Source organism: Rhinatrema bivittatum, chromosome 1, assembly GCF_901001135.1.
Source record: "Rhinatrema bivittatum chromosome 1, aRhiBiv1.1, whole genome shotgun sequence".
Lineage (NCBI taxonomy): Eukaryota > Metazoa > Chordata > Amphibia > Gymnophiona > Rhinatrematidae > Rhinatrema > Rhinatrema bivittatum.
In genome coordinates, this window is record NC_042615.1 from 342,562,082 (window position 1) to 342,583,648 (window position 21,567).

A 21,567-nucleotide genomic window follows, 5' to 3' on the forward strand; every position below is an offset into this window, starting at 1 on the left:
AACAGGAGCTGAAAAATAAGGACCGGACACTTGTATTCCTTATGAACCCAAATCAGGTGATCATCCAAACGCTCATTGATGGCTACATGTGTGCTGGTGCCTGAGGAGGGAGCTTGCACTGCTAGCCAGTAAATCAGAGAAACAATATGTAGCATGGCTCTTGGAGCGGGTGATAAAATATGAAGAAAACAAAAAAATGCTGTGATTCAAAAACTCATGCCTATCTGAAATAGTTAAGTGGCAAAATGTGTGTGCCAAGTAAGAAATACCAGTTTCAGGAAACTGTTACCTGTGGCCATGGAAACGGTTTCACTTCAGGTCTCATGCCACTAACCAAGAATTTGTGACGTGAAATAAAGGAGAAAGGGTGCATTGGGACCCAGCAACGGAGTGAGTTTGTCCTCTCGCTGACTGTGTGTACTTGAGAGAGTAGCAGAGTCAGAGGGACAGAGAGAAAGTAGCAGGAGGAGGAAGAACAGGAGTCTGCTGATCTTGTTCCCTGCAGAGAAAGAGTGGTGGTGTGCTTTGCATGGAAAGGTGCTGTGTGACTAAATGTTGGTTTTGTGAGAGGAGCAGTGTGTGTGTGTGTGTGTGTTTGTGTGTGCGCGCGCCCTATAGGAACAATGGGGAAGAGATGGAGGAAGGGACGACTCTTGCTTCTGCTTCCATCAAGAAAACCATGTGTGCACTTGGTGAAAGTGACTCGGATCAGTTTCCTCATTGTTCTCTCTGGTACTTTGGTAAGTTGTGTATCTTATTTACTCACTTCCTTTGTTAATGGCTTTTTTTTTTTAAGTTCCAATATTAAAGCCAAAAGTTTTTAGAGAACCACAAAGTGCTTTCAACACAAAATCCAGCGTACTTTTGTTTGCGCCTGGTGCGCGAACAAAAGTACGCAATCGCGCTATTTTTTAAAATGTACCCCAGGGGGTGTTTGGGCCAGGTTTTCGGGGGGTACGCGCGTACCCCTTTGAAAATCTGGCCCTTAGTGTGTCTAATACCCTTGCACTGACCATGATTAGAACTCCACAAGTAGGCCAGGTTTTCAGCACATCCGCAATGAATGTGCATGAGATATATTTGCATACAGTGGAGGCAGCGCATGCACTTTTTCTCATGCCTATTCATTGTGGATATCCTAAAAACCTGGCCTGTTTGTGGCACTTGAGGTCTGGAGTTCGCCATCACTTGCCCTAAACACTGCTAGGTGAGTTAAGGGTCTGAAAAAATACTACGATATCCTTGCTCTAATTAGTCTTAAAATAAAGAAGAGGTTTTGGTTCTGAGAGTGATGGGGTAGTACAGTAGCAGTTATAGCCAGCATTAGATTAGGGTAAACCTGTTATATTTTCTTTTGATTGACTATTATGTCAACCAGTGGTCTCTACTCACCATTTTTGTTGGTACAGAAAAGATCCTATTTCAGTGTGACCTGTTGAATGCTAAAATTGTTATGGTTAGAAATGAGAGAACAATTAAAGTACTGAGCTAATATACTGAAATCAGGTTTCATGGCAACAGCTGACAGCTAGGGCTTGTCTGGTTGGCTGGTTTTTCATTTATTAACTTTGTTCAGTGGCATGTAGAAGTGTGTGTTGGCTGTATGGTTCATCATATGGCTCTCTGCTCTTTCCCTACAGTCAGCCTTAAAGGAATTACCTTTACCTCATAAAAAAAATGTTAGGAAGACTACAATGTTCACACTGGGGAGGGGACAAAAGATTATTATGTTACATAAGAACATAAGGCGTATCCTGCTGGGTCAGACCATTGAGCCCAGAATCTTTTCTCTGATAGTGGCCAGCCCGGGTCACTGGTACCTGGAGATCTCAAAAAGTAGATCTGTTTCTTGTTGTTCACCCCCCCCCCCCCCCAACCCCAGGGATAGCAGTGGCTCTACCAAGTCAACCTGGTGAATGTTTTATGGTCTTTTCCTCCAAAGCTCTTTTAAACCCTGCCTTGCTAGTCTCTTTGACCACATCCTCCAGCAGCAGATTCCATATCTTGATTGTGCGCTGAGTGAAAAAAAGTTCTTTCTATGATTTATTTTAAATCTGCTGGTTATCAGTTTCATGGTGTCCCCCCCTTGTTTTTGGTATTATTGGAAAGGACAAATAACCATCCTTTTATCTGTTCCACTCCACTCATGATTTTATAAACTTCTATCCTGTCCCCTCTCTTTTCCAAGCTGAAACCCTAGCCTGCATAGCCTAACATCATAGGACAGATTTCCATCCCCTTCATTATATTTGTTATCCCCCTCTGCTCTTTTTCTAGTTCTGCTATGTCTTTTTTGAGATGAGGTGACCAGAAATGCACACAGTAGTCAAGGTGCAATCACACCATGGATCGATACAGAGGCAATATGATGTTTTTCATTTTATTCTCCATTCCTTTTTGAACCATTCCTAATATTCTGTTTGCTCTTTTTTTATTTTATTTTTTATTTTACTGCTGCTGCACGTATAACTGAGGATTTCAATGTATTGGTTACAAGGATCCCACGGTCTTTTCCTGGGTGATCACTCCTATATGGAATCCAGCACTGTGTACCTCTAGTTGGGATTATTTTCCCCTATGTGTGTCACATTGCACTTTTTTGCATTCACTTTCATCTGCCATTCAGGTGCCCAGTTTCCTAGTCTTGCAAGGTCCTTCTGCATTTCCTCACGTCTGCTGCTGTTTTAACAACTATGAATAGTTTTGTGTAATCTGCAAATTTGATCACCTCATTCTCTTTTCCAGATCGTTATGAATGTTAAAAAGCACAAGTCCTCGTGAGATTCCTGTGGTACTCCATTAATGACCTTTCTTCATTTGAGAAACTGACCATTTAGTCCTACCTTCTGTTTCTTGTCTTTTAACCAGTTACCAATCACAATAGACCACTGCCTCCTATCCCCTGACTTTTTAATTTCTTGAGGAATCTCTCATGGGGACTTTGTCAAATGCCTTCTGAAATCCAAACACACTATTTCAGCTGGATCACCTTTTATCAACATGTTTGTTTACACCTTCAAAGAAATCTGATAGATCTGTGAGGCAAGACTTCCCTTTGCTAAAAACATGTTGACTCTTCCCCAGTAAACCTGTATTTATCTATATGGCTAATAATTTGGTGTAGAGTCCTACTGAGTCTCTGCTAAAGGAGCATACCAAGTGGGTAGAACAAAGAGTAGGTTTAGCTGGATTATAACTGTTCCATGAGGGAGAATTTAATAGTAGAGTGCTTGCCTATAAAAACCTATGTCATCATTTTGTAGGTGTGGATTTTGAGTTGCCCTTTTCAGAGGCAGCATGCTTCCTTGCCTGCTCCTGGCTTTTTTTTTCCCATTTTATTTTTGGGAAAAGGACCTTTGGGTTTCTCGGAAAGAGACCTGGAATATGGACTAGAAGAAAAAGTGCCTTTCTCCTATTTTGAATGAATCCAGCTTTTGACCCTTTTTGTTGTTGGGAGAGAAGTTTATCCACTCTTCTTTTCCTCCCTATGGGGTTTGAAACTGGTTTTATTTTCATCTTTCTCCTGAGTTCATTTTGAAAGAGTAAAGGAGTTTCTCATTCCAAGAGACTCAATAACCTTTCAAAGGTTACTATCGGATTGAATTCTCATTCATTCCATGGGAGAAGTTATGGACTTTAGATGAAGAACAGTGGGACTGTTCAGGTATGGACCACTATGCTATCTCTTGGACAGTGAAGAGAGGAGATTGAACGGGGAAGTAAGAAGTACATTCTATTTATCTGAAGAAGGGAATGCATTATGGGACTTTATAGTGTATCATATTAACTGAGTTACATTTGCCTGCTTACTGAAATTGGAAAGGGAACCTCTAAATTACCGTTACAATTGGCCAAGGATCACGAATGAATTAAAAGATGCATTAAGAATTACAAAGTCACAGATTTATTGAAGAGCCAGACATGTAACTTGATTGCATTGCATGAGGAGTTGTAAATAGTCATTTTCACTATTGCACCACCAATTCTTAGTAAAGTTAAGTTGGAAACCACAGTCAGCTTTCAGTGTGATAATTACTGTTGTATACAAAGACTGTCCTAACACTGTTCAGGGCCTTGCAAAGATGTCTGTCCGCTCTGACAGGGAATCTTGGAACTCAGAGAGAGGACTTAAGAGCTGTAAGGGAAGTCTGAATATCTTGAGTCCATGGAATTGAGGGTGGCCCCTGCACTGCTCCGTGAGGTCCTCAGCCCAGATGTTAAATTTGTTTTTAAGAATAGCTTTTACCATTTTGCCTGGCACTGATATTGGGCTCACCGATATATAGTTTCCAGGATCACCCCTGGAGCCTTTTTTAAAGATTGCATTACGTTAGCCATATTTCAGTTTTCATGTATTGTGGCTGTTGTAAATGAGAGGTTATAAATTACTAGTAACAGATTTGCAGTTTAGTGTTTCTTTCAGGACTGGAGTTTATACTAGTCGGTCCTGGTGATATGATCTATTACATCTTTCATTATCACAGAGATTTGCTTTAGTTGCTCAGAATTACCACCATTAAAGAATATTTCAGGAGTGCGGTATGTTCCAAACATCCTCTTCAGTAAAGACAGAGGCAAAACATTCATTCAGTTTTTCTGCTATTTACTTGTCCTCCCTGAGCACCCCTTTTACCTCTCAGTCCTCTAGCTGCCCAATGACTCCCTTATAGGTTTTTTGCTTCAAATGTACTTGATAATTTTTGTATTATTTGTTTTTGCTTCTGTAGCAAGCTTCTTCTCACGTCACCCCTTGGCCTGTCTTACATCTAACTTGCCAATACTTATGCTCTTGCCTATGTTCTTCATTTGGGTCTGCTTTACATTTTTTGAAAGATGCCCTTTTGGCTGTAACTGCTTCTTTCACCTCATCATTCAATCATGCTGCTAGTCATTTGATCTTCCTTTGACCTTTTCAATGCATGGAATACATTTTATATGGGCTTCCAAGATGATATTTTTAAACAATGTCCATGCCTCATGCAAATTTTTAATCTTTGCTACTGCTCCTGATAATTTTTTCCTAACTAAATTCCTCATGCTACTGCAATAGTTTTACATAATGTTCTCCCTTCAGAGAATGTATCAAATTTGAATGCATTGTGATCGTTATTGCTAAGTGGTCCCTACAAAATAACCCCTGGCACGAGGTCATGTACTCTTCTGAGGACTAGAACTTGGGGCAGGTTTTTGGGGGGTACGCGCGTATCTTACGTGCATACCCCTTTGAAAGTCTGCCCCAATGTATTTCCATATAATGGAAAACTCTGACCCCCATCCTATAAAGGCTATGTTAGTTATCCTTATGTCTAGCAGATTCTGTATCTTATGAATAATCCGCATTCTCTATGGTCCCTATTTTCAAAACCAGTAGCTGTTGGAAAGCGAAGTGTCATCCTCTCTTGTGAGGGGCTTCAAATGAGGCACTAATCGCTCACAGGCTGATGCAGTATGGGTGTGCGAAAAACGGGCACTCAGGATTGAGCTCCTGCTTTTCTAACGCACACCCATCTCCCTCTGCCGGGGCGCGCAATACGGTATGCTAATGAGCTGCTGCGTTAAAAAGGAGACACTCGTAGATTGCGTGTCCATTATCCAGTCCTGACTGCCATCAAGGCTTTTTTTTTTTTTCCCCCCACGTTGCTGCTTTCTGTGGTTCCTTAATATCGCAACGATATTAAGTCAGAAGAACCACAGAAAAGCAGTATTTTCTGCTTTTCTGTTCAACGTTTGGGGCTCCTTAAGACAGAAGATCAGCTCCGGGGCTGGCATTCATTTTTGAGAGTTAAAATGTGCACTTGGGCGCACTGTTATTTTTTACATTGGGGATAATGGCTAATAGACCTCAACAACATGGCATTTACATGTGATGAGTGCTATTAGCTACGCGCTGGTTTGGACGCGCGTTTTGCATCCGGGATTATGGGCACACGTTAACCTGTGTGCTAGCCTGAGCACACGATATTGCATTGGCCTGTCAGTTACTTCTCACAAGCTTGTCTTCTCCAATCACCTCTGGAAAGCCTGAGAATTATTTGCTCTTTCCCATACCAGCACAATTATTGGATGGCTGGGGACAGATTTTCCTGAATGGAGTTTACTTACAAGTCCCGGATCAGGCTGGTCCATGACTTTTATAATTTTCACTTAAAAGGTAGCCCCTGCTCTTCCATCCACTCCTGACATACTGGCTTTCAGAGAGTTTCCACAAGCCCCTCTCCTAACCCTCCCGGGTCATATGACGTCTCCTTTTAGTCCACTGAGGCTTAGCTCCTTTGCTCCTGTCTTGGGAATGATCTTACAACTTGCTCAGAGGGGTCTTTCCATCCCTTCTACTGGGAAAAATTATCTTCTGCACAACTAAAGAGGTGTACATTACCAGCTCTGTTTTAGGGACTGCATTATTTCACTCCAAATACCTGAAGTGACTTTTTAACACTCCAAATGTCTGCTCTGTTCTGGAACATATGGATCCACGGGTTCTTCTTGTCCAGTGAGGAAACCTTTTCTCAGTCAAAGATGCAGAATTGATTCCACACCATATCTATTGTTCCCAGAATTTGCTCTTATTGGGTGGCTGAATTTGTGACATCATAATGAAGTCTATTTATTCCTGGGGGAATTCTGCGCCAAAAATTTTAAAATTCTGCGCACAAAAACTTAAAATTCTGCAAACTTTATATTGGTCAAAATATCACAATTTACGTGACAGTCTTTAAGTAATTACATTTTAAATTAATACAGAAAAACATTATTACTTAAAGATGCAGAATTTTAAATATTTTGAGCAGAATTTCCCTAGAAATTCACTGTAAGAGTGTCCCCTTCCACTAGCTCTCCCTGCTCCCCTCGAAGCTTTTCCCTCTCAGGCCCCAATGCCTCCATCTGCCAGTATCTCTCCCCTCCACCTCTAGGCTCAACCCCTTACACTCTATTGGCACTCCCAAAGTTTGACCCCGTTCTTAGTACTGCCCCTCACACAGGCTCCCTCTGTCCCTCCCTCTCTCACACACATGCTCCCTCTCTTTAATACACATATACACACCCTCATACAGGCTCCCTGACTCTCTCGCACACACACACATCCCCTCATACAGGGTCCTATTTCTTGCATACTCACCCAAACAAGCTCCCTTTCTCTCTCACACAGGCTACCTATGCCTCTCTCTCACGCACCCCTTCACACAGGCTCTGTCTCACACATACACAATCTCTTCACATAAGCTAGCACCCTCACATACACACAATTCCTTTTTCATACACACTAGCTCCCAATCTCTTACATATATACACACTCCTTCACAATCTCCTCATATATGCTTCCTCTCTCTGAAATCCACACTCAAGTATCCCCCCCGCTCTCTTACCTCCCATGCTCTCTCTCACACCCTCCTGCTCTCTCTCACCCTCCCCTCCCCTCATATAGGTTCCCTCTCTCTGAATCCCACACTCAAGCAACCCCCCTTACCTCCCATGCTCTCTCTCACACCCTCCTCTCCCCCACACCCCTCCCCCCCTCCCCTCATATAGGCTCCCTCTCTCTGAAACCCCCACTCAAGCATCTCCCCCTGGCTCTCTTACCTCCCATGCTCTCTCTCACACCCTCCTGCTCTCTCTCTCACCCTCCCCTCCCCTCATATAGGCTCCCTCTCTCTGAATCCCACACTCAAGCATCCCCCCCCTTACTTCCCATGCTCTCTCTCACACCCTCCTGCTCTCTCTTACCCTCCCCTCCCCTCCTCCTCTCTCTCACACACACACACACACACACACACACACACACACACACATTCTCTCTCACCGGGGCTTTCCATCTTTGCTGCGAGTGGAGCACACTCTATTCGAGGTACACGGGGGCCTTCCATCTTCGCCACGAACAGTGTGCTGTGGCCTTCATCTTCACCGCAAATGGAGCACGTCCCGCAGTACATGCAGGACGTGCTCCGTTTTTGGCTTGCCGGGATCTCCTCTGCTATTTTCTGTGCAGAAAATGGCAATTCTGCGCAGGGGGGAATTCTGTGCAAATTCTGCGCTCCGCAGTAGCACAGAATTCCCCCAGGCTGTCTATTGTGAGTGGATCCTAAACAGCTTTAGAAGGTAATTTTCAGAGGCATTTGTATGAGTAAAACAGTGCTTCACCCACAAAAATGGCCTGTTTTAAAATTGCTCACCTGATAAGTGGGTAAACGTACTCTTGGGTAGCCTGTGTGCACACAAGTTGAACTCGCAGTGAACAGAGATGTTCCTGGGGCAGAAGTGGGGGAAGGGTATGCATTTATGCACATACGTTTGCACAAGTTTATGCATATTAGGAAAAAAGGTGTGCAGGTCGTTATGGTGGGATACTTTTCAAAGGGAAAGTCATACATCCTAGCGTAAAAGAAAATAGTTTTAAAATAAAAGCATGAACAGAAAACATTGCTTAATGCAATAAATAACAAGTCAATATCAAGGAAAAAAATCCTAAATGATCAAATTATGACTAAAGGTGCATAGACAGACATCACATCAAAACAAGTAAGGAGGTATCTGCTCTGCAGACAAATCAAAGTGCAGTTATTTGCTAATTACACAGAGCCAAAAACAAATAAATAAATAGAAGCAATAAGAATATCATATCATGTCAATAAATCAGCAATAGAATATATATATCATATAATAAATCATATCATGTCACTACAACTGGAAAACAGGCCAAAGAGTCAAAATACATTAGGTAGCCAAAAAGAGCCACAAACTGGGCAGGCTGCCCTGAAAGACATAAAACCATAAAACCACAAAACAGGGGCTTCTAAAACCAAATTAGGTGCTAAAAGCGAAAAGAAATAGCCAAGATTTTATGGCTTTCCTGAACTGCAACAGATCAGAGATAAGATGGATATCTCTGGAGAAAGTATTTCACAGGGCAGGAACGGGAAAGCAAAGGCAGTGTTCCGGGTACTGACTAATTTATCCTCCCTTGGGGCTGGTAACCTCATAAAGGCGCAATTTTCAGGCCTGAGTGATTGCCCTGGTACCTACTTGACTAATCTCTCTTTTAGATAAATTGTAGCTATATCCTGTAATGCCTTACAGTTCAAAATGAACAGCTTTAAATTGAATTCTGAAAGCAATTGGGAGTCAGTGGAGCTCTTCCAATAAAGGCATAGCATGGTCTTTAGGACACACGTATAGCACTAATCTCGCTGCAGTGTTCAGGGTAAGCTGGAGTTTCTGAACTCTGCAGCAGTCCCACAGGATGAGTGCATGAGGTGTTGAAGTAATCTAGCCGAGATGTTACAAAGGCATACGTTTACCATTAACAGATCCAATTTTGAAAGAAATGGATGAAGATTGGCAGATGCGATAAAAGGAGCTTCTGGAGAGAACTCCAATTTGGGGCTCCATTGTCGGACTGTATGCCCAATTTCAGATAATTATGTACGCTGTATTGTGACCCGCACAGGGTAATAGTTGGGATGGAAACATTTAAATAAATACAAAAATAAATAATCACTATCTCCAGGCATGTGACCTGAGTACTTGTAGGCATGAGGATCCCATCTGTCATTACAGCGGGCATAGAAGGATGCAAATGTTTGTTAACCCACAGCATCTTGGTTTTCAGAGGATTCAACTTCAGCTTGCTTTTCTTTTCTGTCTCTTTCTTTCCCTATGATGGGGGCTGGCACCCAAATGCACTTTAATTGAGTTGTGTTTACATTTTAACTAGAGTCAATTTACTGATTTCAACGTGCAATTCTGTGTGAAATGGAAGATTCTGGTAATTATGAGGATTGTACATTTAGTTTGGCTAGTTTGAAGTTCATTGTTATAATCTTGTTCCTTGCGCTGAGTGTTTGTTGTGTGGGTGAAGATGACCTATTTCTTGTACTTTGAAAATAGGAGGTCTGATACCAATAAGACACATATTTTTCATATTTTAAATGAGCATTCAAGCTGGGAGATGCCTGTTTTATTTGAGTCTTTGGCATAGCTCTCTTTTTTTTTATTGCTCTTGGATGGTGATAAAATAATTTTTGGAACATATGTGGGCTGGGCTCTCCTATTAAGAGGAAAAAACAATGTTAACTGTTTTGGCGCAAAATAAAACTGCAGTTGCTTTGTTACTGGAAACACACCTTGATGATTCAGAACACCTCAAATTAAAAAAAGATTGGGTGGGACTATGCATTTTTTTTTCTTTTTCTGGATACAAATCAGTTAGAGTTACAGTTTTATTCCACAAATCTATTATCTTTATGGCAAATAACAAGCAGGTCGATACAGTACAGTACGCTCCGCACTGTTAGCCTGCTCTTGGACGCATGGTTTCCCTTACTCCTTATTCAGTAAGGGGAGGAAAACGCGCGTCCAACCCGCGGCACCTAATAGCGCCCTCAACATGCAAATGCATGTTGATGGCCCTATTAGGTATGCGCGCGGGATACAGAAAGTAAAATGTGCAGACATTTTACTTTCAGAAATTAGCACCCTCCGACTTAATATCAAGGCGATATTAAGTCGGAGGTCCCGAAGAGTAAAAAAAGTAAAAAAAAAAAAAAAATTTGAATTTGGCCCGCGGCTGTCGGGCCGAAAACCGGACGCTCAATTTTGCCAGCGTCCGGTTTCCGAGCCCGTGGCTGTCAGCGGGCTCGAGAAGCGATGCCGGCAAAATTGAGCGTCGGCTGTCAATCCCGCTGACAGCCGCCGCTTCTGTCAAAAAGGAGGCGCTAGGGACGCGCTAGTGTCCCTAGCGCCTCCTTTTGCCCGGATCTACCGCCGGACCGAATTTAAATACTGCATCGCGCGCACCGGCGAGTGGCCGGTGCGCACGCCGGGAGAGCAGGCATTTGCCCGCTCTCCCGCGGACTTTACTGTATCGGCCTGATTGTTAGTGATCTTGATGGTAGGTACATTGTACTATCAGGAGCACTAGTTGGTGAGCTGGTGATTATTTGCAATGTCTGTGACCCTAATGTTTATAATTATATTTATTATTTTTTCACAAACTTGATTGAAAGTATTCTCACAGAGTAAAATTCCATTGATTATAGGAAGGGATTTTAACTGTATGGCTGAGAATACCATGGATAAATTGAATAATCCCCCTTTCAGCAAGTTAGGTGTCAACAAAGGAATCCCTTACATATGTAGGAATCTTTTCTTGTTTTCTGAAACATTGTTTTCTAGAGAGCAACTGGCTGAAATATGGCCATTGGTGATTTTGAGATCATACTGCCATTCTTTTAGATTTTTAATTTCATGGTTACTAGGTGAAGTCTTTTACATTGTTTGATGTACAGTTTTGGGTCAGCTACTGATCCGGAATTTCACGTTTCTGATCACTAAAGGGGTAATTTTCAAAAGGATTTACATTCTTAAAATTGGGTTTTACATGCGTAAATGCACTTTACCCATGTATACAAGAACAGCCAAACAAGTAGATTTTAAAAGGGCTGTGTGTATGCCCATATCTCACCATGTGCAAAGATATGTGCTATTTTATAAAGTATACGCATAGGTTATAAAATAACCTTCACGCATTTGTCTGCAGCTTTATGCACATATTGAGAGAGATAGAGACTCTTTATAAGGCTCAGCCTGACACTCAGTATAGGGACTATTGTGAGGGGCAGTTTGATTCGGGGTGAGTTTTCAGGAGGTAGGTTGGGATTAGGGGTGGTTTTGTTACAGACACATTCAGAGGTAGTCATTCTCTCTCTCTAACTCTCCCCCTCTCCCTCTTCCTAATGTTCACTGGACTCCTACTTAGGAGCTGTAGCAAAGTGACTTGCAGAACATAAATGCACTGGCTGAGGAAAATTAGGGGCTATCCATATCAGTGCTGGCCCTGCCTCTGGAACACCCATCCCCTGCTCCTTTTCCACCTACTTTTTCTGGGCACGTGCCATTCTTGGCTATTTAAAATTCGTATTGTGGCCCACTTATGTGCGTATGTTGCTGTTTTTGCACATGCAAAGCTTTCAAAATCTACCTCTAAGATTTGCCATACTGGGTAAGATCAAATGTCCATCAAACCCAGTATCCTGTTTTCAATAGTGGCCAATTCAGGTAACAGATACCTGGCAGGATCCCAAAAGATTGCTAGATTCCATACTGCTTAACCCAGGGATAAGCAGTGGATTTCCCCAATTCCACCTTAACAATACTTTATGGACTTTTCTTCCAGGAACTTTTCCAAACTTTTTTTAAACCCAACTACACTAACAGCTTTCACCATATCCTCTGGCTATGAATTCCAGAGTTTAATTTTGCATTGAGTAAAAAAAATATTTTCTCCTATTCGTCTTAAATGTATCACCTAGTAACCTCATTGAATATCCCCTAGTCTTTGTGCTTTTTGAAAGAGTAAGCAATGATTCACATTTACCTGTTGTACTCCACTCATTATTTTATATTCCTCTGTCATATCTCCCCTTAGCCGTCTCTTCTCCAAACTGAAAAACCCTAACCTCTTTAGCTTTTCCTCTTTAGTCTTTATTATTTTGGTCACCCTTCTCTGTACCTTTTCTAATTCTGCTATATCTTTTTTGAGATGCGGTGACCAGAACTGCACACAATACTCAAGGTTCGGTCACACCATGGAGCGATACAGAGGCATTATGATATTTTCTATTTTATTCTCCATTCCTTTCCAATAATTCCTAGCATTCTATTTGCTTTCTTGGTCACCACTGCACACTGAGCAGAGGATTTCAACATATTATCCATGATGATGTCTAGATCCTTTTCATGGGTCGTGACTCCCAATGTGGAACATTGCATTGGGTAGCTATTAGGGATGTGAATCGGGTTTCTGACGATTGAAAATATCGTATGATATTTTCAAAATCGTCAGAAATCGGGGGCTCCCTGAAACCGATAGGAAAACCCCACAGAATTGTTTGTGGGGGTTCTCTTATCATTTTGGGGAGGGTGGGAAAATGGCACACAAAAATAACCCCCAAACCCACCCCGACCCTTTAAAACTAATCCCTTAGCTTCCCTTAGTGATCTCCCGCTCCCGGGTCGTCGGCTGCCACTAATCAAAATGGCGCCGATGGCCCTTTGCCCTTACCATGTGACAGGGTATCCGTGCCATTGGCCGGCCCCTGTCACATGGAGGGAGCACTGGATGGCCGGCGCCATCTTTAAAAATGGTGCGGGCTATCCAGTGCTCCAGTAGCTTGATGGGGAAAAAAAAAGGAAAGTGAGAATCATGGCTTCTACACTTGCAGTAAAGGAGGTGAAAGGTCCGATGGATGAACATCTCGTCCGGAGGGTGAGTCAAACCACGAGAGAGGTTATCCCAGACATTTCTTTTTCATCGGGGGCCTCTACTAGTCCCGCCCTAAACCAGTCATCTAATTTTACCTCTGGAAGTAATGGGGCTAGCGTTGCAATAGCTAACCCCAATTTGATCGATTTAACAACTCCTAATGACAGAGGGAATGTGCTGAAGTCAATATTTCAGTAATTGAGAGCAATATGTTGCCATGTGTTAGTAATACATCTATAGAAATCGGTACTGAAACGGCTGAGCCTGATAACATCACTTTGGTGGATGTTTGGAGAGCTGTTACAAAAATGGAGAAAATGCTATCTCAATCCATGTCCCAATCCACAAATTTTGCTGGAGAGACTAGGAAAACCCTTGAAGATCACGCCAAGTGAATTACACAATTAGAAACATCAGGTGCCTTCTCTTTATCGCAAATTATTTCTCTTCAAACAACAGGGACTGCCTTTATAAAGGATACCTTAGTTATTTATAAGCAATTGGAGGGGTTAGAAAATATCATGAGAAGTAAAAATTTATGTTTTTTTTAATTTCCCATTTACAAGAATATTATCAGCTCAGGAATGTTCAAAAAATATGTGAAAGAAATATTGTGTATCTCTAAAGATTTGCTTATTTAAAAAATGAGGGCTGTGTTAGCACCTGAGGGTGAAATGGATGTTATATCAGCAGATAGCCCAAATTTAATATCTTTTTAGAGGCATCTGTTGACGATATACAAACAAGAGCCACTTTAATAGTGGCTTTCTGTTTAGAACAAGAAAAAAAACTTAGTTCTTAAAAAATATTTCAAAAACAAAGAGTTTTGTTTCTGTGGCCAGAAAGTCCAGGTTTTTCCAGACGTCTCTAGGAATACGCAATTAAGGCGGAAGCAGTTTCTATCTATGAAAAGGAGAGTTTTGGCCCTAGGGGCCACTTTCTTTCTCAAATTCCCTTGTAAATGTTTGATTACTTTTCAAAAGAACAAGTTTGTATTTTTAGATCCTGCCCACCTGGAATTATTTCTTACTGATAAAGGTGGATGAGGGAATAGTAACGGCCTCAAAATTGGATAAGGTTACTGGTTAGAAAATAATTATATCTCCTTAAGAGTTCATGTTGGCATGAATTTTGCTTTAAAAATATTCTTTTTAAGGGCTTCCCATTAATGTGGACTTAAATATTGGAATAACAGTTTGTTAACTTTTTCCTTTTATAAATGTATGTTTGCCTAAATGAAGAATTGTAATGTATTCCAAAAGTTTACTTATTTTCTTTTTCATTGTAAAATGTACTAAGAAATGTAATAAAGTATAAATTAAAACAAAAAATCCTTGCGATTTAACAACTTTGAATAATTTTTTATTATCAGCAAATTTGATCACCTCACTCGTTGTTCTCTTTTCTAAGTCATTTATAAATAAATGCAGTGGTCTCAGAACAGATCCCTGGGGCACTCCACTAGTCACCTTTCTCCATTGAGAAAATTGACCATTTAGCCCTACTTTCTGTTTTCTGTCTTTAACCAGGTCCCAATCCTCCTATCCCATGACTTTTTAATTTCCTCAAGTCTTTCATGAGGTAATTTGTCAAATGCTTTCTGAAAATACAGATATGTTTATTCATGCCTTCAACAAAATGTAGCAGATTGGTGAGGGAAGACTTCCCCTGGCTAAATTTGTTGTGCTTCCCGGCCGCGTCCACTCCGCGGTCAGTCCTACTCACCTCTCCCGTCTGTCTACCAGCTCCGGGCTCACTCCCTCTGCTGCTGCAGCAAGTTCGCTGCATCCCCAGCTCCCCCGCTCACCGTCTCCAACCCCGACCTCACAGCGGAGCTCCCGGAGGGGTTCCGCATCTTCCTGCTCCTTGGCCCCGCCCCTAGGCGCACACGCGGCCAACGTCACGCTACTTAAAGGGCCAAGCGCGGGAAACCCAAACCCGACGCCTCTAGATGACATCACACTCCCTGGGTATATAAGGCAAGGCCCGTTCCCTTGAACGGTGCCTTGGCAATCGGGTCGTACACTCCGGTGTCTCTAGTTTGCCTTCCTGCGTTCCAGTGTCTTTGCTCCTGTGTCTCCTGTTCCAGTTCCTTTGTTCCAGAGTCACCTGTTCCAACGTCTCCTGTGTCTCCTGTTCCAGCATCTCCTGTTCCTCCGTCTCTCCATCCCTGGTAGTACCCTTTGGACTGATCTCACGATACTGACCTTTGCCTGTTCTCTGACTACTCTTTGATTGCTACCTGACCTCTGCCTGAACTCCGACTACTCTTGATCGCTGCCTGGAACTTGACTTTTGCCTGTGACCTGACTACTCTTGATCGCCACTTGGAACTTGACCTTTGCCTGTGACCTGACTACTCTTGATCGCTGCCTGGAACGTGACCTCTGCCTGTGACCTGACTACTCTTGATCGCCACTTGGAACTTGACCTTTGCCTGTGACCTGACTACTCTTGATCGCCACTTGGAACTTGACCTTTGCCTGACCTGACTATGCCCAGATTGACCTCTGTTACTGACCCTGCTTTGGCTGACCATTCTGGACTGATACTCTGGCCTTCATCCTCGCTATACACTCGAACACTCTCTTCTGGCCTCCTGCGACCTCTGGACTTCCCTGTTTGCACACCGACCGTGCACCCTTGTTCGTGGTGGGCACACCCTTGAACTTTCTCTCTAGGAGACCCTGTGAGGCCCACCTAAGACCAGGCGGCCCGGGTAACCAAGGGCTCCCTGAGGGAACCCCGGGTTGCTATTGGCGAAGCTCCAGCTAGCTTCTGTCTCCTCCTGTGCTCCACCTCCTGGTGGCAGGCGCTCACCGGGTCCAACCGGAGGGCCGTACCAATCCTGCACCAGGCCAAGGGTCCACCTCCAGCGCAACAAAATTGATGTAGGCTTTGTATCATTAAACTAAGTCTGTCTATATTTTCAGTAATTTTGTTCTTCTGAATAGTTTCACTATTTTTCCCAGCACTGATGTCAGGTTTACTGGACTGTAGTTTTCCAGATCACCCCAGAACTCTTTTTAAAAACTGGTGTTAAAATTATCACCCTCCATTTTTCAGGTATCATAGCTGATTTTAATGATAGTTTACGGATAACTAACAATAGGTCTGCAATTTAATTTTTCAGTTCTTTCAGCCCTCTGGAATGTATACCTCCAGGTCAGGGTGATTTGCTACTCTTTAGTTTGTCAATTTGATCTGTTATATCTTCCAGCTTTCACTGAGATTTATTTCAGTTTCCCTGAATCATCACCATTAAATATCACTTCTGGCATGGGTATCTGCCTTACATCTTCCTCAGTAAAGACCGAAGCAAAGAATTGATTTAATTTTTCCAATTTGGCCTTTTCCCTTAGCACCCCTTTTACCCCTCAATCATCTAATGGCCCAACTGACTCCCTCACAGGTTTTTTGCTTTTAATGTACTTGAAAAAGTTTTCATTTTGAGTTTTTGTTTCCATAGCAAGCTTATTTTCAAATTCTTTCTTTGCCTTTCTTAAAGATGCTTTGCATTAACCTGCTAATACTTATGCTGTTTCTGTTTTCTTCATTCGGATTCCTTTTCCATTTTTTGAAAGATGTTCTTTTGGCTAGAATAGCCTCTCTCCCCTCACCTTTAAACTGTGCCAGCAGTCATTTAACCTTCCTTCCACTTTTTTTTAATGCAAGGAATGTATCTGGTCTGGGTTTCAAGATGGTACTTTAAACAACATCCATGCCTGATGAAAACTCTTGACCCTTGTAGCTGCTCCTTTCCATTTTTTCCTAACTATTTTCTTCATTTTATTATAGTCTCCTTTTTGAAAGTTAAATGCTATCACAGTACATTTCCTTAGTGTCCTCTCTCTAGTTACTACTACTACTTAAGATTTCTATAGCGCTACACGACATACGCAGCGCTGTACAAACATAGAAAAAGACAGTCCCTGCTCAACAGAGCTTACAATCTAATAAGACAAACATACAGGACAAGAGACTTGGGGTATTTCATAAAGCGAGACAATGGTTAAAAAGAAAATAAAGTTAGTTAAGACTAAAAGCAGACAATCAGGCATAAGATGTAAAAGCAGTTTAAAAAAGGTGAGTCTTTAAGTGGGATTTAAAATGGCAAGAGAGGGAGCGTGACACACCAGTTCAGGAAGACTACTCCAAGCACATGGCACCGCCAAGTGGAAAGCACACAGTCTGGTAGTTATCAAGTTAAATTTGATTATGTTATGATCACTATTGCTAAGTGGCCCTAACATTACTTCTTTCACCAAATAATGTATTCCACTAAGGATTAGGTCTAAAATAGCTCTCCCTCTTGTTGTTCTTTTTCTACCAACTGCTCCATGAACCAGTCATTTATTTCATCTAGAAACTTTATCTCCTTATCATGTCCTAATGTGATATTTATCCAGTCGATTTTGGAGTAATTGAAATCTCTCATTATTACTATGTTGCTAATTTCTGTTAGCATTTCATCATCTGTCTGTTCATTCTGGCCAGGTGGATGGTAGTAAACACCCACTGTTATTGTAGCAATTTTCAAAAGTGGGCTTTTGAAAATTGATACAAAATATGATTGATCGATGATTGTCAATAGGTTTTATGTGCATAAGTGCACTTTAAGGACCTGATTTTAAAAATCATTTACTTGCTTAAAATTGGGGTTTACATGTGTAAATGCACTTTACCAATATAAGCGAGCTTTTGAAAATTGCTACAATATATGCCATTCAGTTGTTCACAAGATAGTCACGTATGACTGCACTTTACATGTATAAATGGCTTTTAAAAATTGCTGTGATAGTATGTGTTATTTACTTGTGTAACTCCTTTTAAAATTACCTGCTTTGAATGAAAATGGCTTTTGAAAATTGCTATGATAGTATGTTACATTTATATGCTTAGCTCATTTGAAAATTACCTTCATAGAAAGTAATTTTCAAACTTCCCACATAAGAATCTTGGCAAAAACACACATAAGTTATACCAATTCCCAAAGTGGACTTGTGTACATTAAGTCCACTGTGAAAATTATCCCACCATATTTGCTTGGCTAAGTTATACCTGCTGAAACTTTCACACAAATTTTCTGTGAAAATGTGTGCACACACTTTTTAAAATGCAAAACTGTGTGTGTGTGTGTGTGTGTGTGTGTGCGTGTGTGTGCAAGTCCAAGCCCTTCCCCAACTCTGCCACCAGGGCTGGTGGAAGCACTAGGCAAACTAGGCCTGGGCCTAGGGCGTCACGTATTAGGGGGCGCCACGAGCAGTGGTATCCCGAGGGGAGCAAATGCCCCCGGGCGCAGGGAGGCTCATGCAGCCTCCAGTGGACATCATCCCACTAGCGGCTGAGCAGCAACACATAGCAGGCAGATCAGCAGGGCCGTGGTGGAGCTCACGTCACCACAGCCCGAAGAAAAAGGTCGCGTTTAAACACGCTGATGCTCCTCCTCCTTCCTGCCTGCACGGCCCCAGAAGTAAATGTTGCCGGAGCCACGCGGGCAGGAAGGAGGAGGAGCATCAGCGCGTGCAGAAGAGGAGCAGCGCTTACAGGCCGCTGCGAATCCCAAGTCGCAGCGGCCCGAGAAGAGGAAGAGGCCTGGTAGCAGGGCTGCCGCGGCCCGAGAAGATCAGGGCCGCTGCAAAGCCCATCCTGCGGCGACCCGTGAAGAGGAGGCCCAGAGGTGAGAGAGAGGCTGAGGGTCTGTAGAGTGTGTGTGTGTATGAGATGAGTTGAGAGATTGTGTGTGAGAGTGAGTTGAGAGACTGCGTGTGGGAGTGAGGACCTGAATGTTTGCAGAGATAGCATGTGAGAGCCTCTGTGTGTGTGTGAGAGGCAGATTGTGAGAGTCTCTGTGTGTGTGGGAGAGACAGCATGTGACAGTGAGAGCCTGTGCTTGAGCAAGACAGCACGTGGGAGTGAGAGAGAGCCTGTGTGTGTGAGCGTCAGACAGCATGTGCCAGTGAGAGACTGTGTGTAAGAATGATTGTATGAGAGAGAGCATGTGACAGTGAGAGCTGTGTGTGTGTGAGAGAGAGAAATGCATGTGAGAAGGAGAACCTGTGTGTTTGAGGGACGAAGATGGAGAGAAAAGAAATAGAAAAAAAGACAATATAAAAGGAATTGGCAAAAAAATAAGAAAGGGAAGGTGGAAAAAAAAAAGCCTGTGACCAACCGATTAGAAAACTAAGATCAGACAGCAAAGGTAAAAAAAAAAAAAATTACTTTTTAATGATTGGCACATGTAATTTTTGGAAATGTGCAAGAATAGCACTCTCTCTATGCGGATCTCACAATGTACAAGATCAGCATGGAGGAAGTGGAAGCCCACGGGGCCTGCACAGAGGAGGCAGCAGAATGGGCTTCAGTGCCAGTAGCAGCAATCGGAGCCTCCCCAATAGCCATGCAGCAGCAGTGACAGTGGTAGCAGAGGAATGAGAGAGACTCTGACGTTGCTGGCAAAAGAAAGAGAGGGGGGTCTGCCTTTAGTGTGTGATTGTATATGAATGGGAATCTGCCTGAGGGTGTATGTGTGTGAATGCATGGGTGCCTGCTTGGGGGTCTGTGTGTGTGAGAATGAATGTGTGCATGCCTGGGGAATGGAGAGGGAGTGGTGTGAAAATGAATGGGAGCCTGCCTGGGGGTCAGTGTGTGTGTGAGAATGACTGTGTGTGTGTGTGTGTGTGTGTTTGTGTTTATGTGAGGGAGCCAGTGACTGTGAGAGCATGAGTGTGTATGAGAAAATTCAGGGGAGTAAGAGTTTGTGTGTGTGTGTGTGTGTGTGGGTGGGGGTGGAGGGGGAGAGAGTGACTTAGAGCCTGAGAGTGTATCAGTGTCTGTGAGAGCGAGAGGTTATGGTGGATATAAGAGCATGAATGTGTATGTATGTGACAGTGTATGTGTGAGAGAGAATGGACATGTGAGTATGTGTGAGAGAGAGGATAACCTCCTAATCCTCGACAATATCAGGGTGACTGGAAATCAAGAGCTCCCACAGAAGGGGACAGCAGGAGCTTTTTAAAATCCTTATTAGTTTTAATTATTGGATGTTATTTGATATATGTGCTGTTTTGAAATATTTTATTGGTGTTTGGGAAATTGTAAAAAAATATATATGATTTTAATAAATAGAAATTCTATTTATCAGTAGTTTTAAAATATTATTTTATTATGGTTTTACTATTATAACTGATGCTTTATGTTTCTTGATTTTATTTGTTTTATCAGGAATGGTGGTTCTGTTTTTCTATTGTTAATACACGGAGTCTGGCTTCTTGGAGTTTCCATTTCAGTTTTTTCTAATTTGTGCTCTTTATTTTGTATTCTGTATTTGGTGAAAGTCTGTCTCTGCTCTGTGTGTGTGACCGTGATGAGAGATTCTGCTAGCATGTAGTGTCTGTATAGGGATCTATAGCAATCGGGTTTGTTTTGTTTCTTCAGTAGGTGGTGTATTGGTATTCTAGGACCCAGTGTAATATTTACCCTTGCTTTTTCATAGGTAGGGTTATTGTTGTTTGAGTCCTTGGTGTTATTACTGTTATGTTACGATGGGATTGCAGTATAGATTTTGAGTGTCTTTTTTTTTTGTGGTTTTGTGTTAGTTCACAATGTGCCTGGCAGAGGAAGCTGTTTGTGCTGCTGTTACTGTGAGGTGACACCAGAATTTGAAAATATCTTTTACTATGATGAGCTGTAAGGGAAACATCCAAGCTCCATTGTTTGGGGGAATTTCAGTGGATGCACAGAGTTACAGAACCGGAGGTGCAGGATTTATATTGACATTCTGTGCCTTCCTATATATTCCTGACTTCACTCTCATAGCCCTATAGAATTAGTTGAATGAGGCTATCAAAATAATTTTATAGTATACTAGAAATGTGAAACTGGCCAGCTTTTTAAAATTACGCAGAAGACCCTTTGGATTTTTTTATTAACACTTTTTTTTAAACCAATTTTAAAGCAGGATCCATGCTAAGGAGGTGGGTGTGATGAAGAAATGTCACTTTGGCTCCCCCCCCCCCCCCCCAAAAAAAGTGTCTGTCTAGAGATGCCACTGATTTTCTGTGACCTTAAGCATTAGTACAAAAAGGATTAAGGGGGGATGCTGGAGAGGCTCACACATGCATTTGCCCCCTGGCGCCGGAGATCCTTGGTGCGCCACTGGGTGCGAACCATATGGGGCCGCAAGCGGCAGCAAAGAGTGGAGATTTGGTGGGCCGCGAGCAGTGCCCAACCTGCTCGCGACCCAGAAAACCACACAGCTGGTGGGCGTGATCGAGAATGAGGTAGGGGTCGGGGCCGAGACCAGGGAG

General features: G+C 42.5%; 1 protein-coding gene across 1 annotated transcript in view; it reads left to right on the forward strand.

Moving 5' to 3' along the window:
- Positions 1-423: 423 nt before the first annotated feature.
- The window catches only part of LOC115090280, a 94,721-nt gene continuing 73,577 nt past the window's right edge, over positions 424-21,567 (forward strand). The window contains exon 1 of the mRNA XM_029599184.1: positions 424-740. Within this exon, the coding sequence (XP_029455044.1) occupies positions 624-740 (117 nt within the window). The 5' untranslated portion in view covers positions 424-623. The remainder of the gene's footprint in view (positions 741-21,567) is intronic.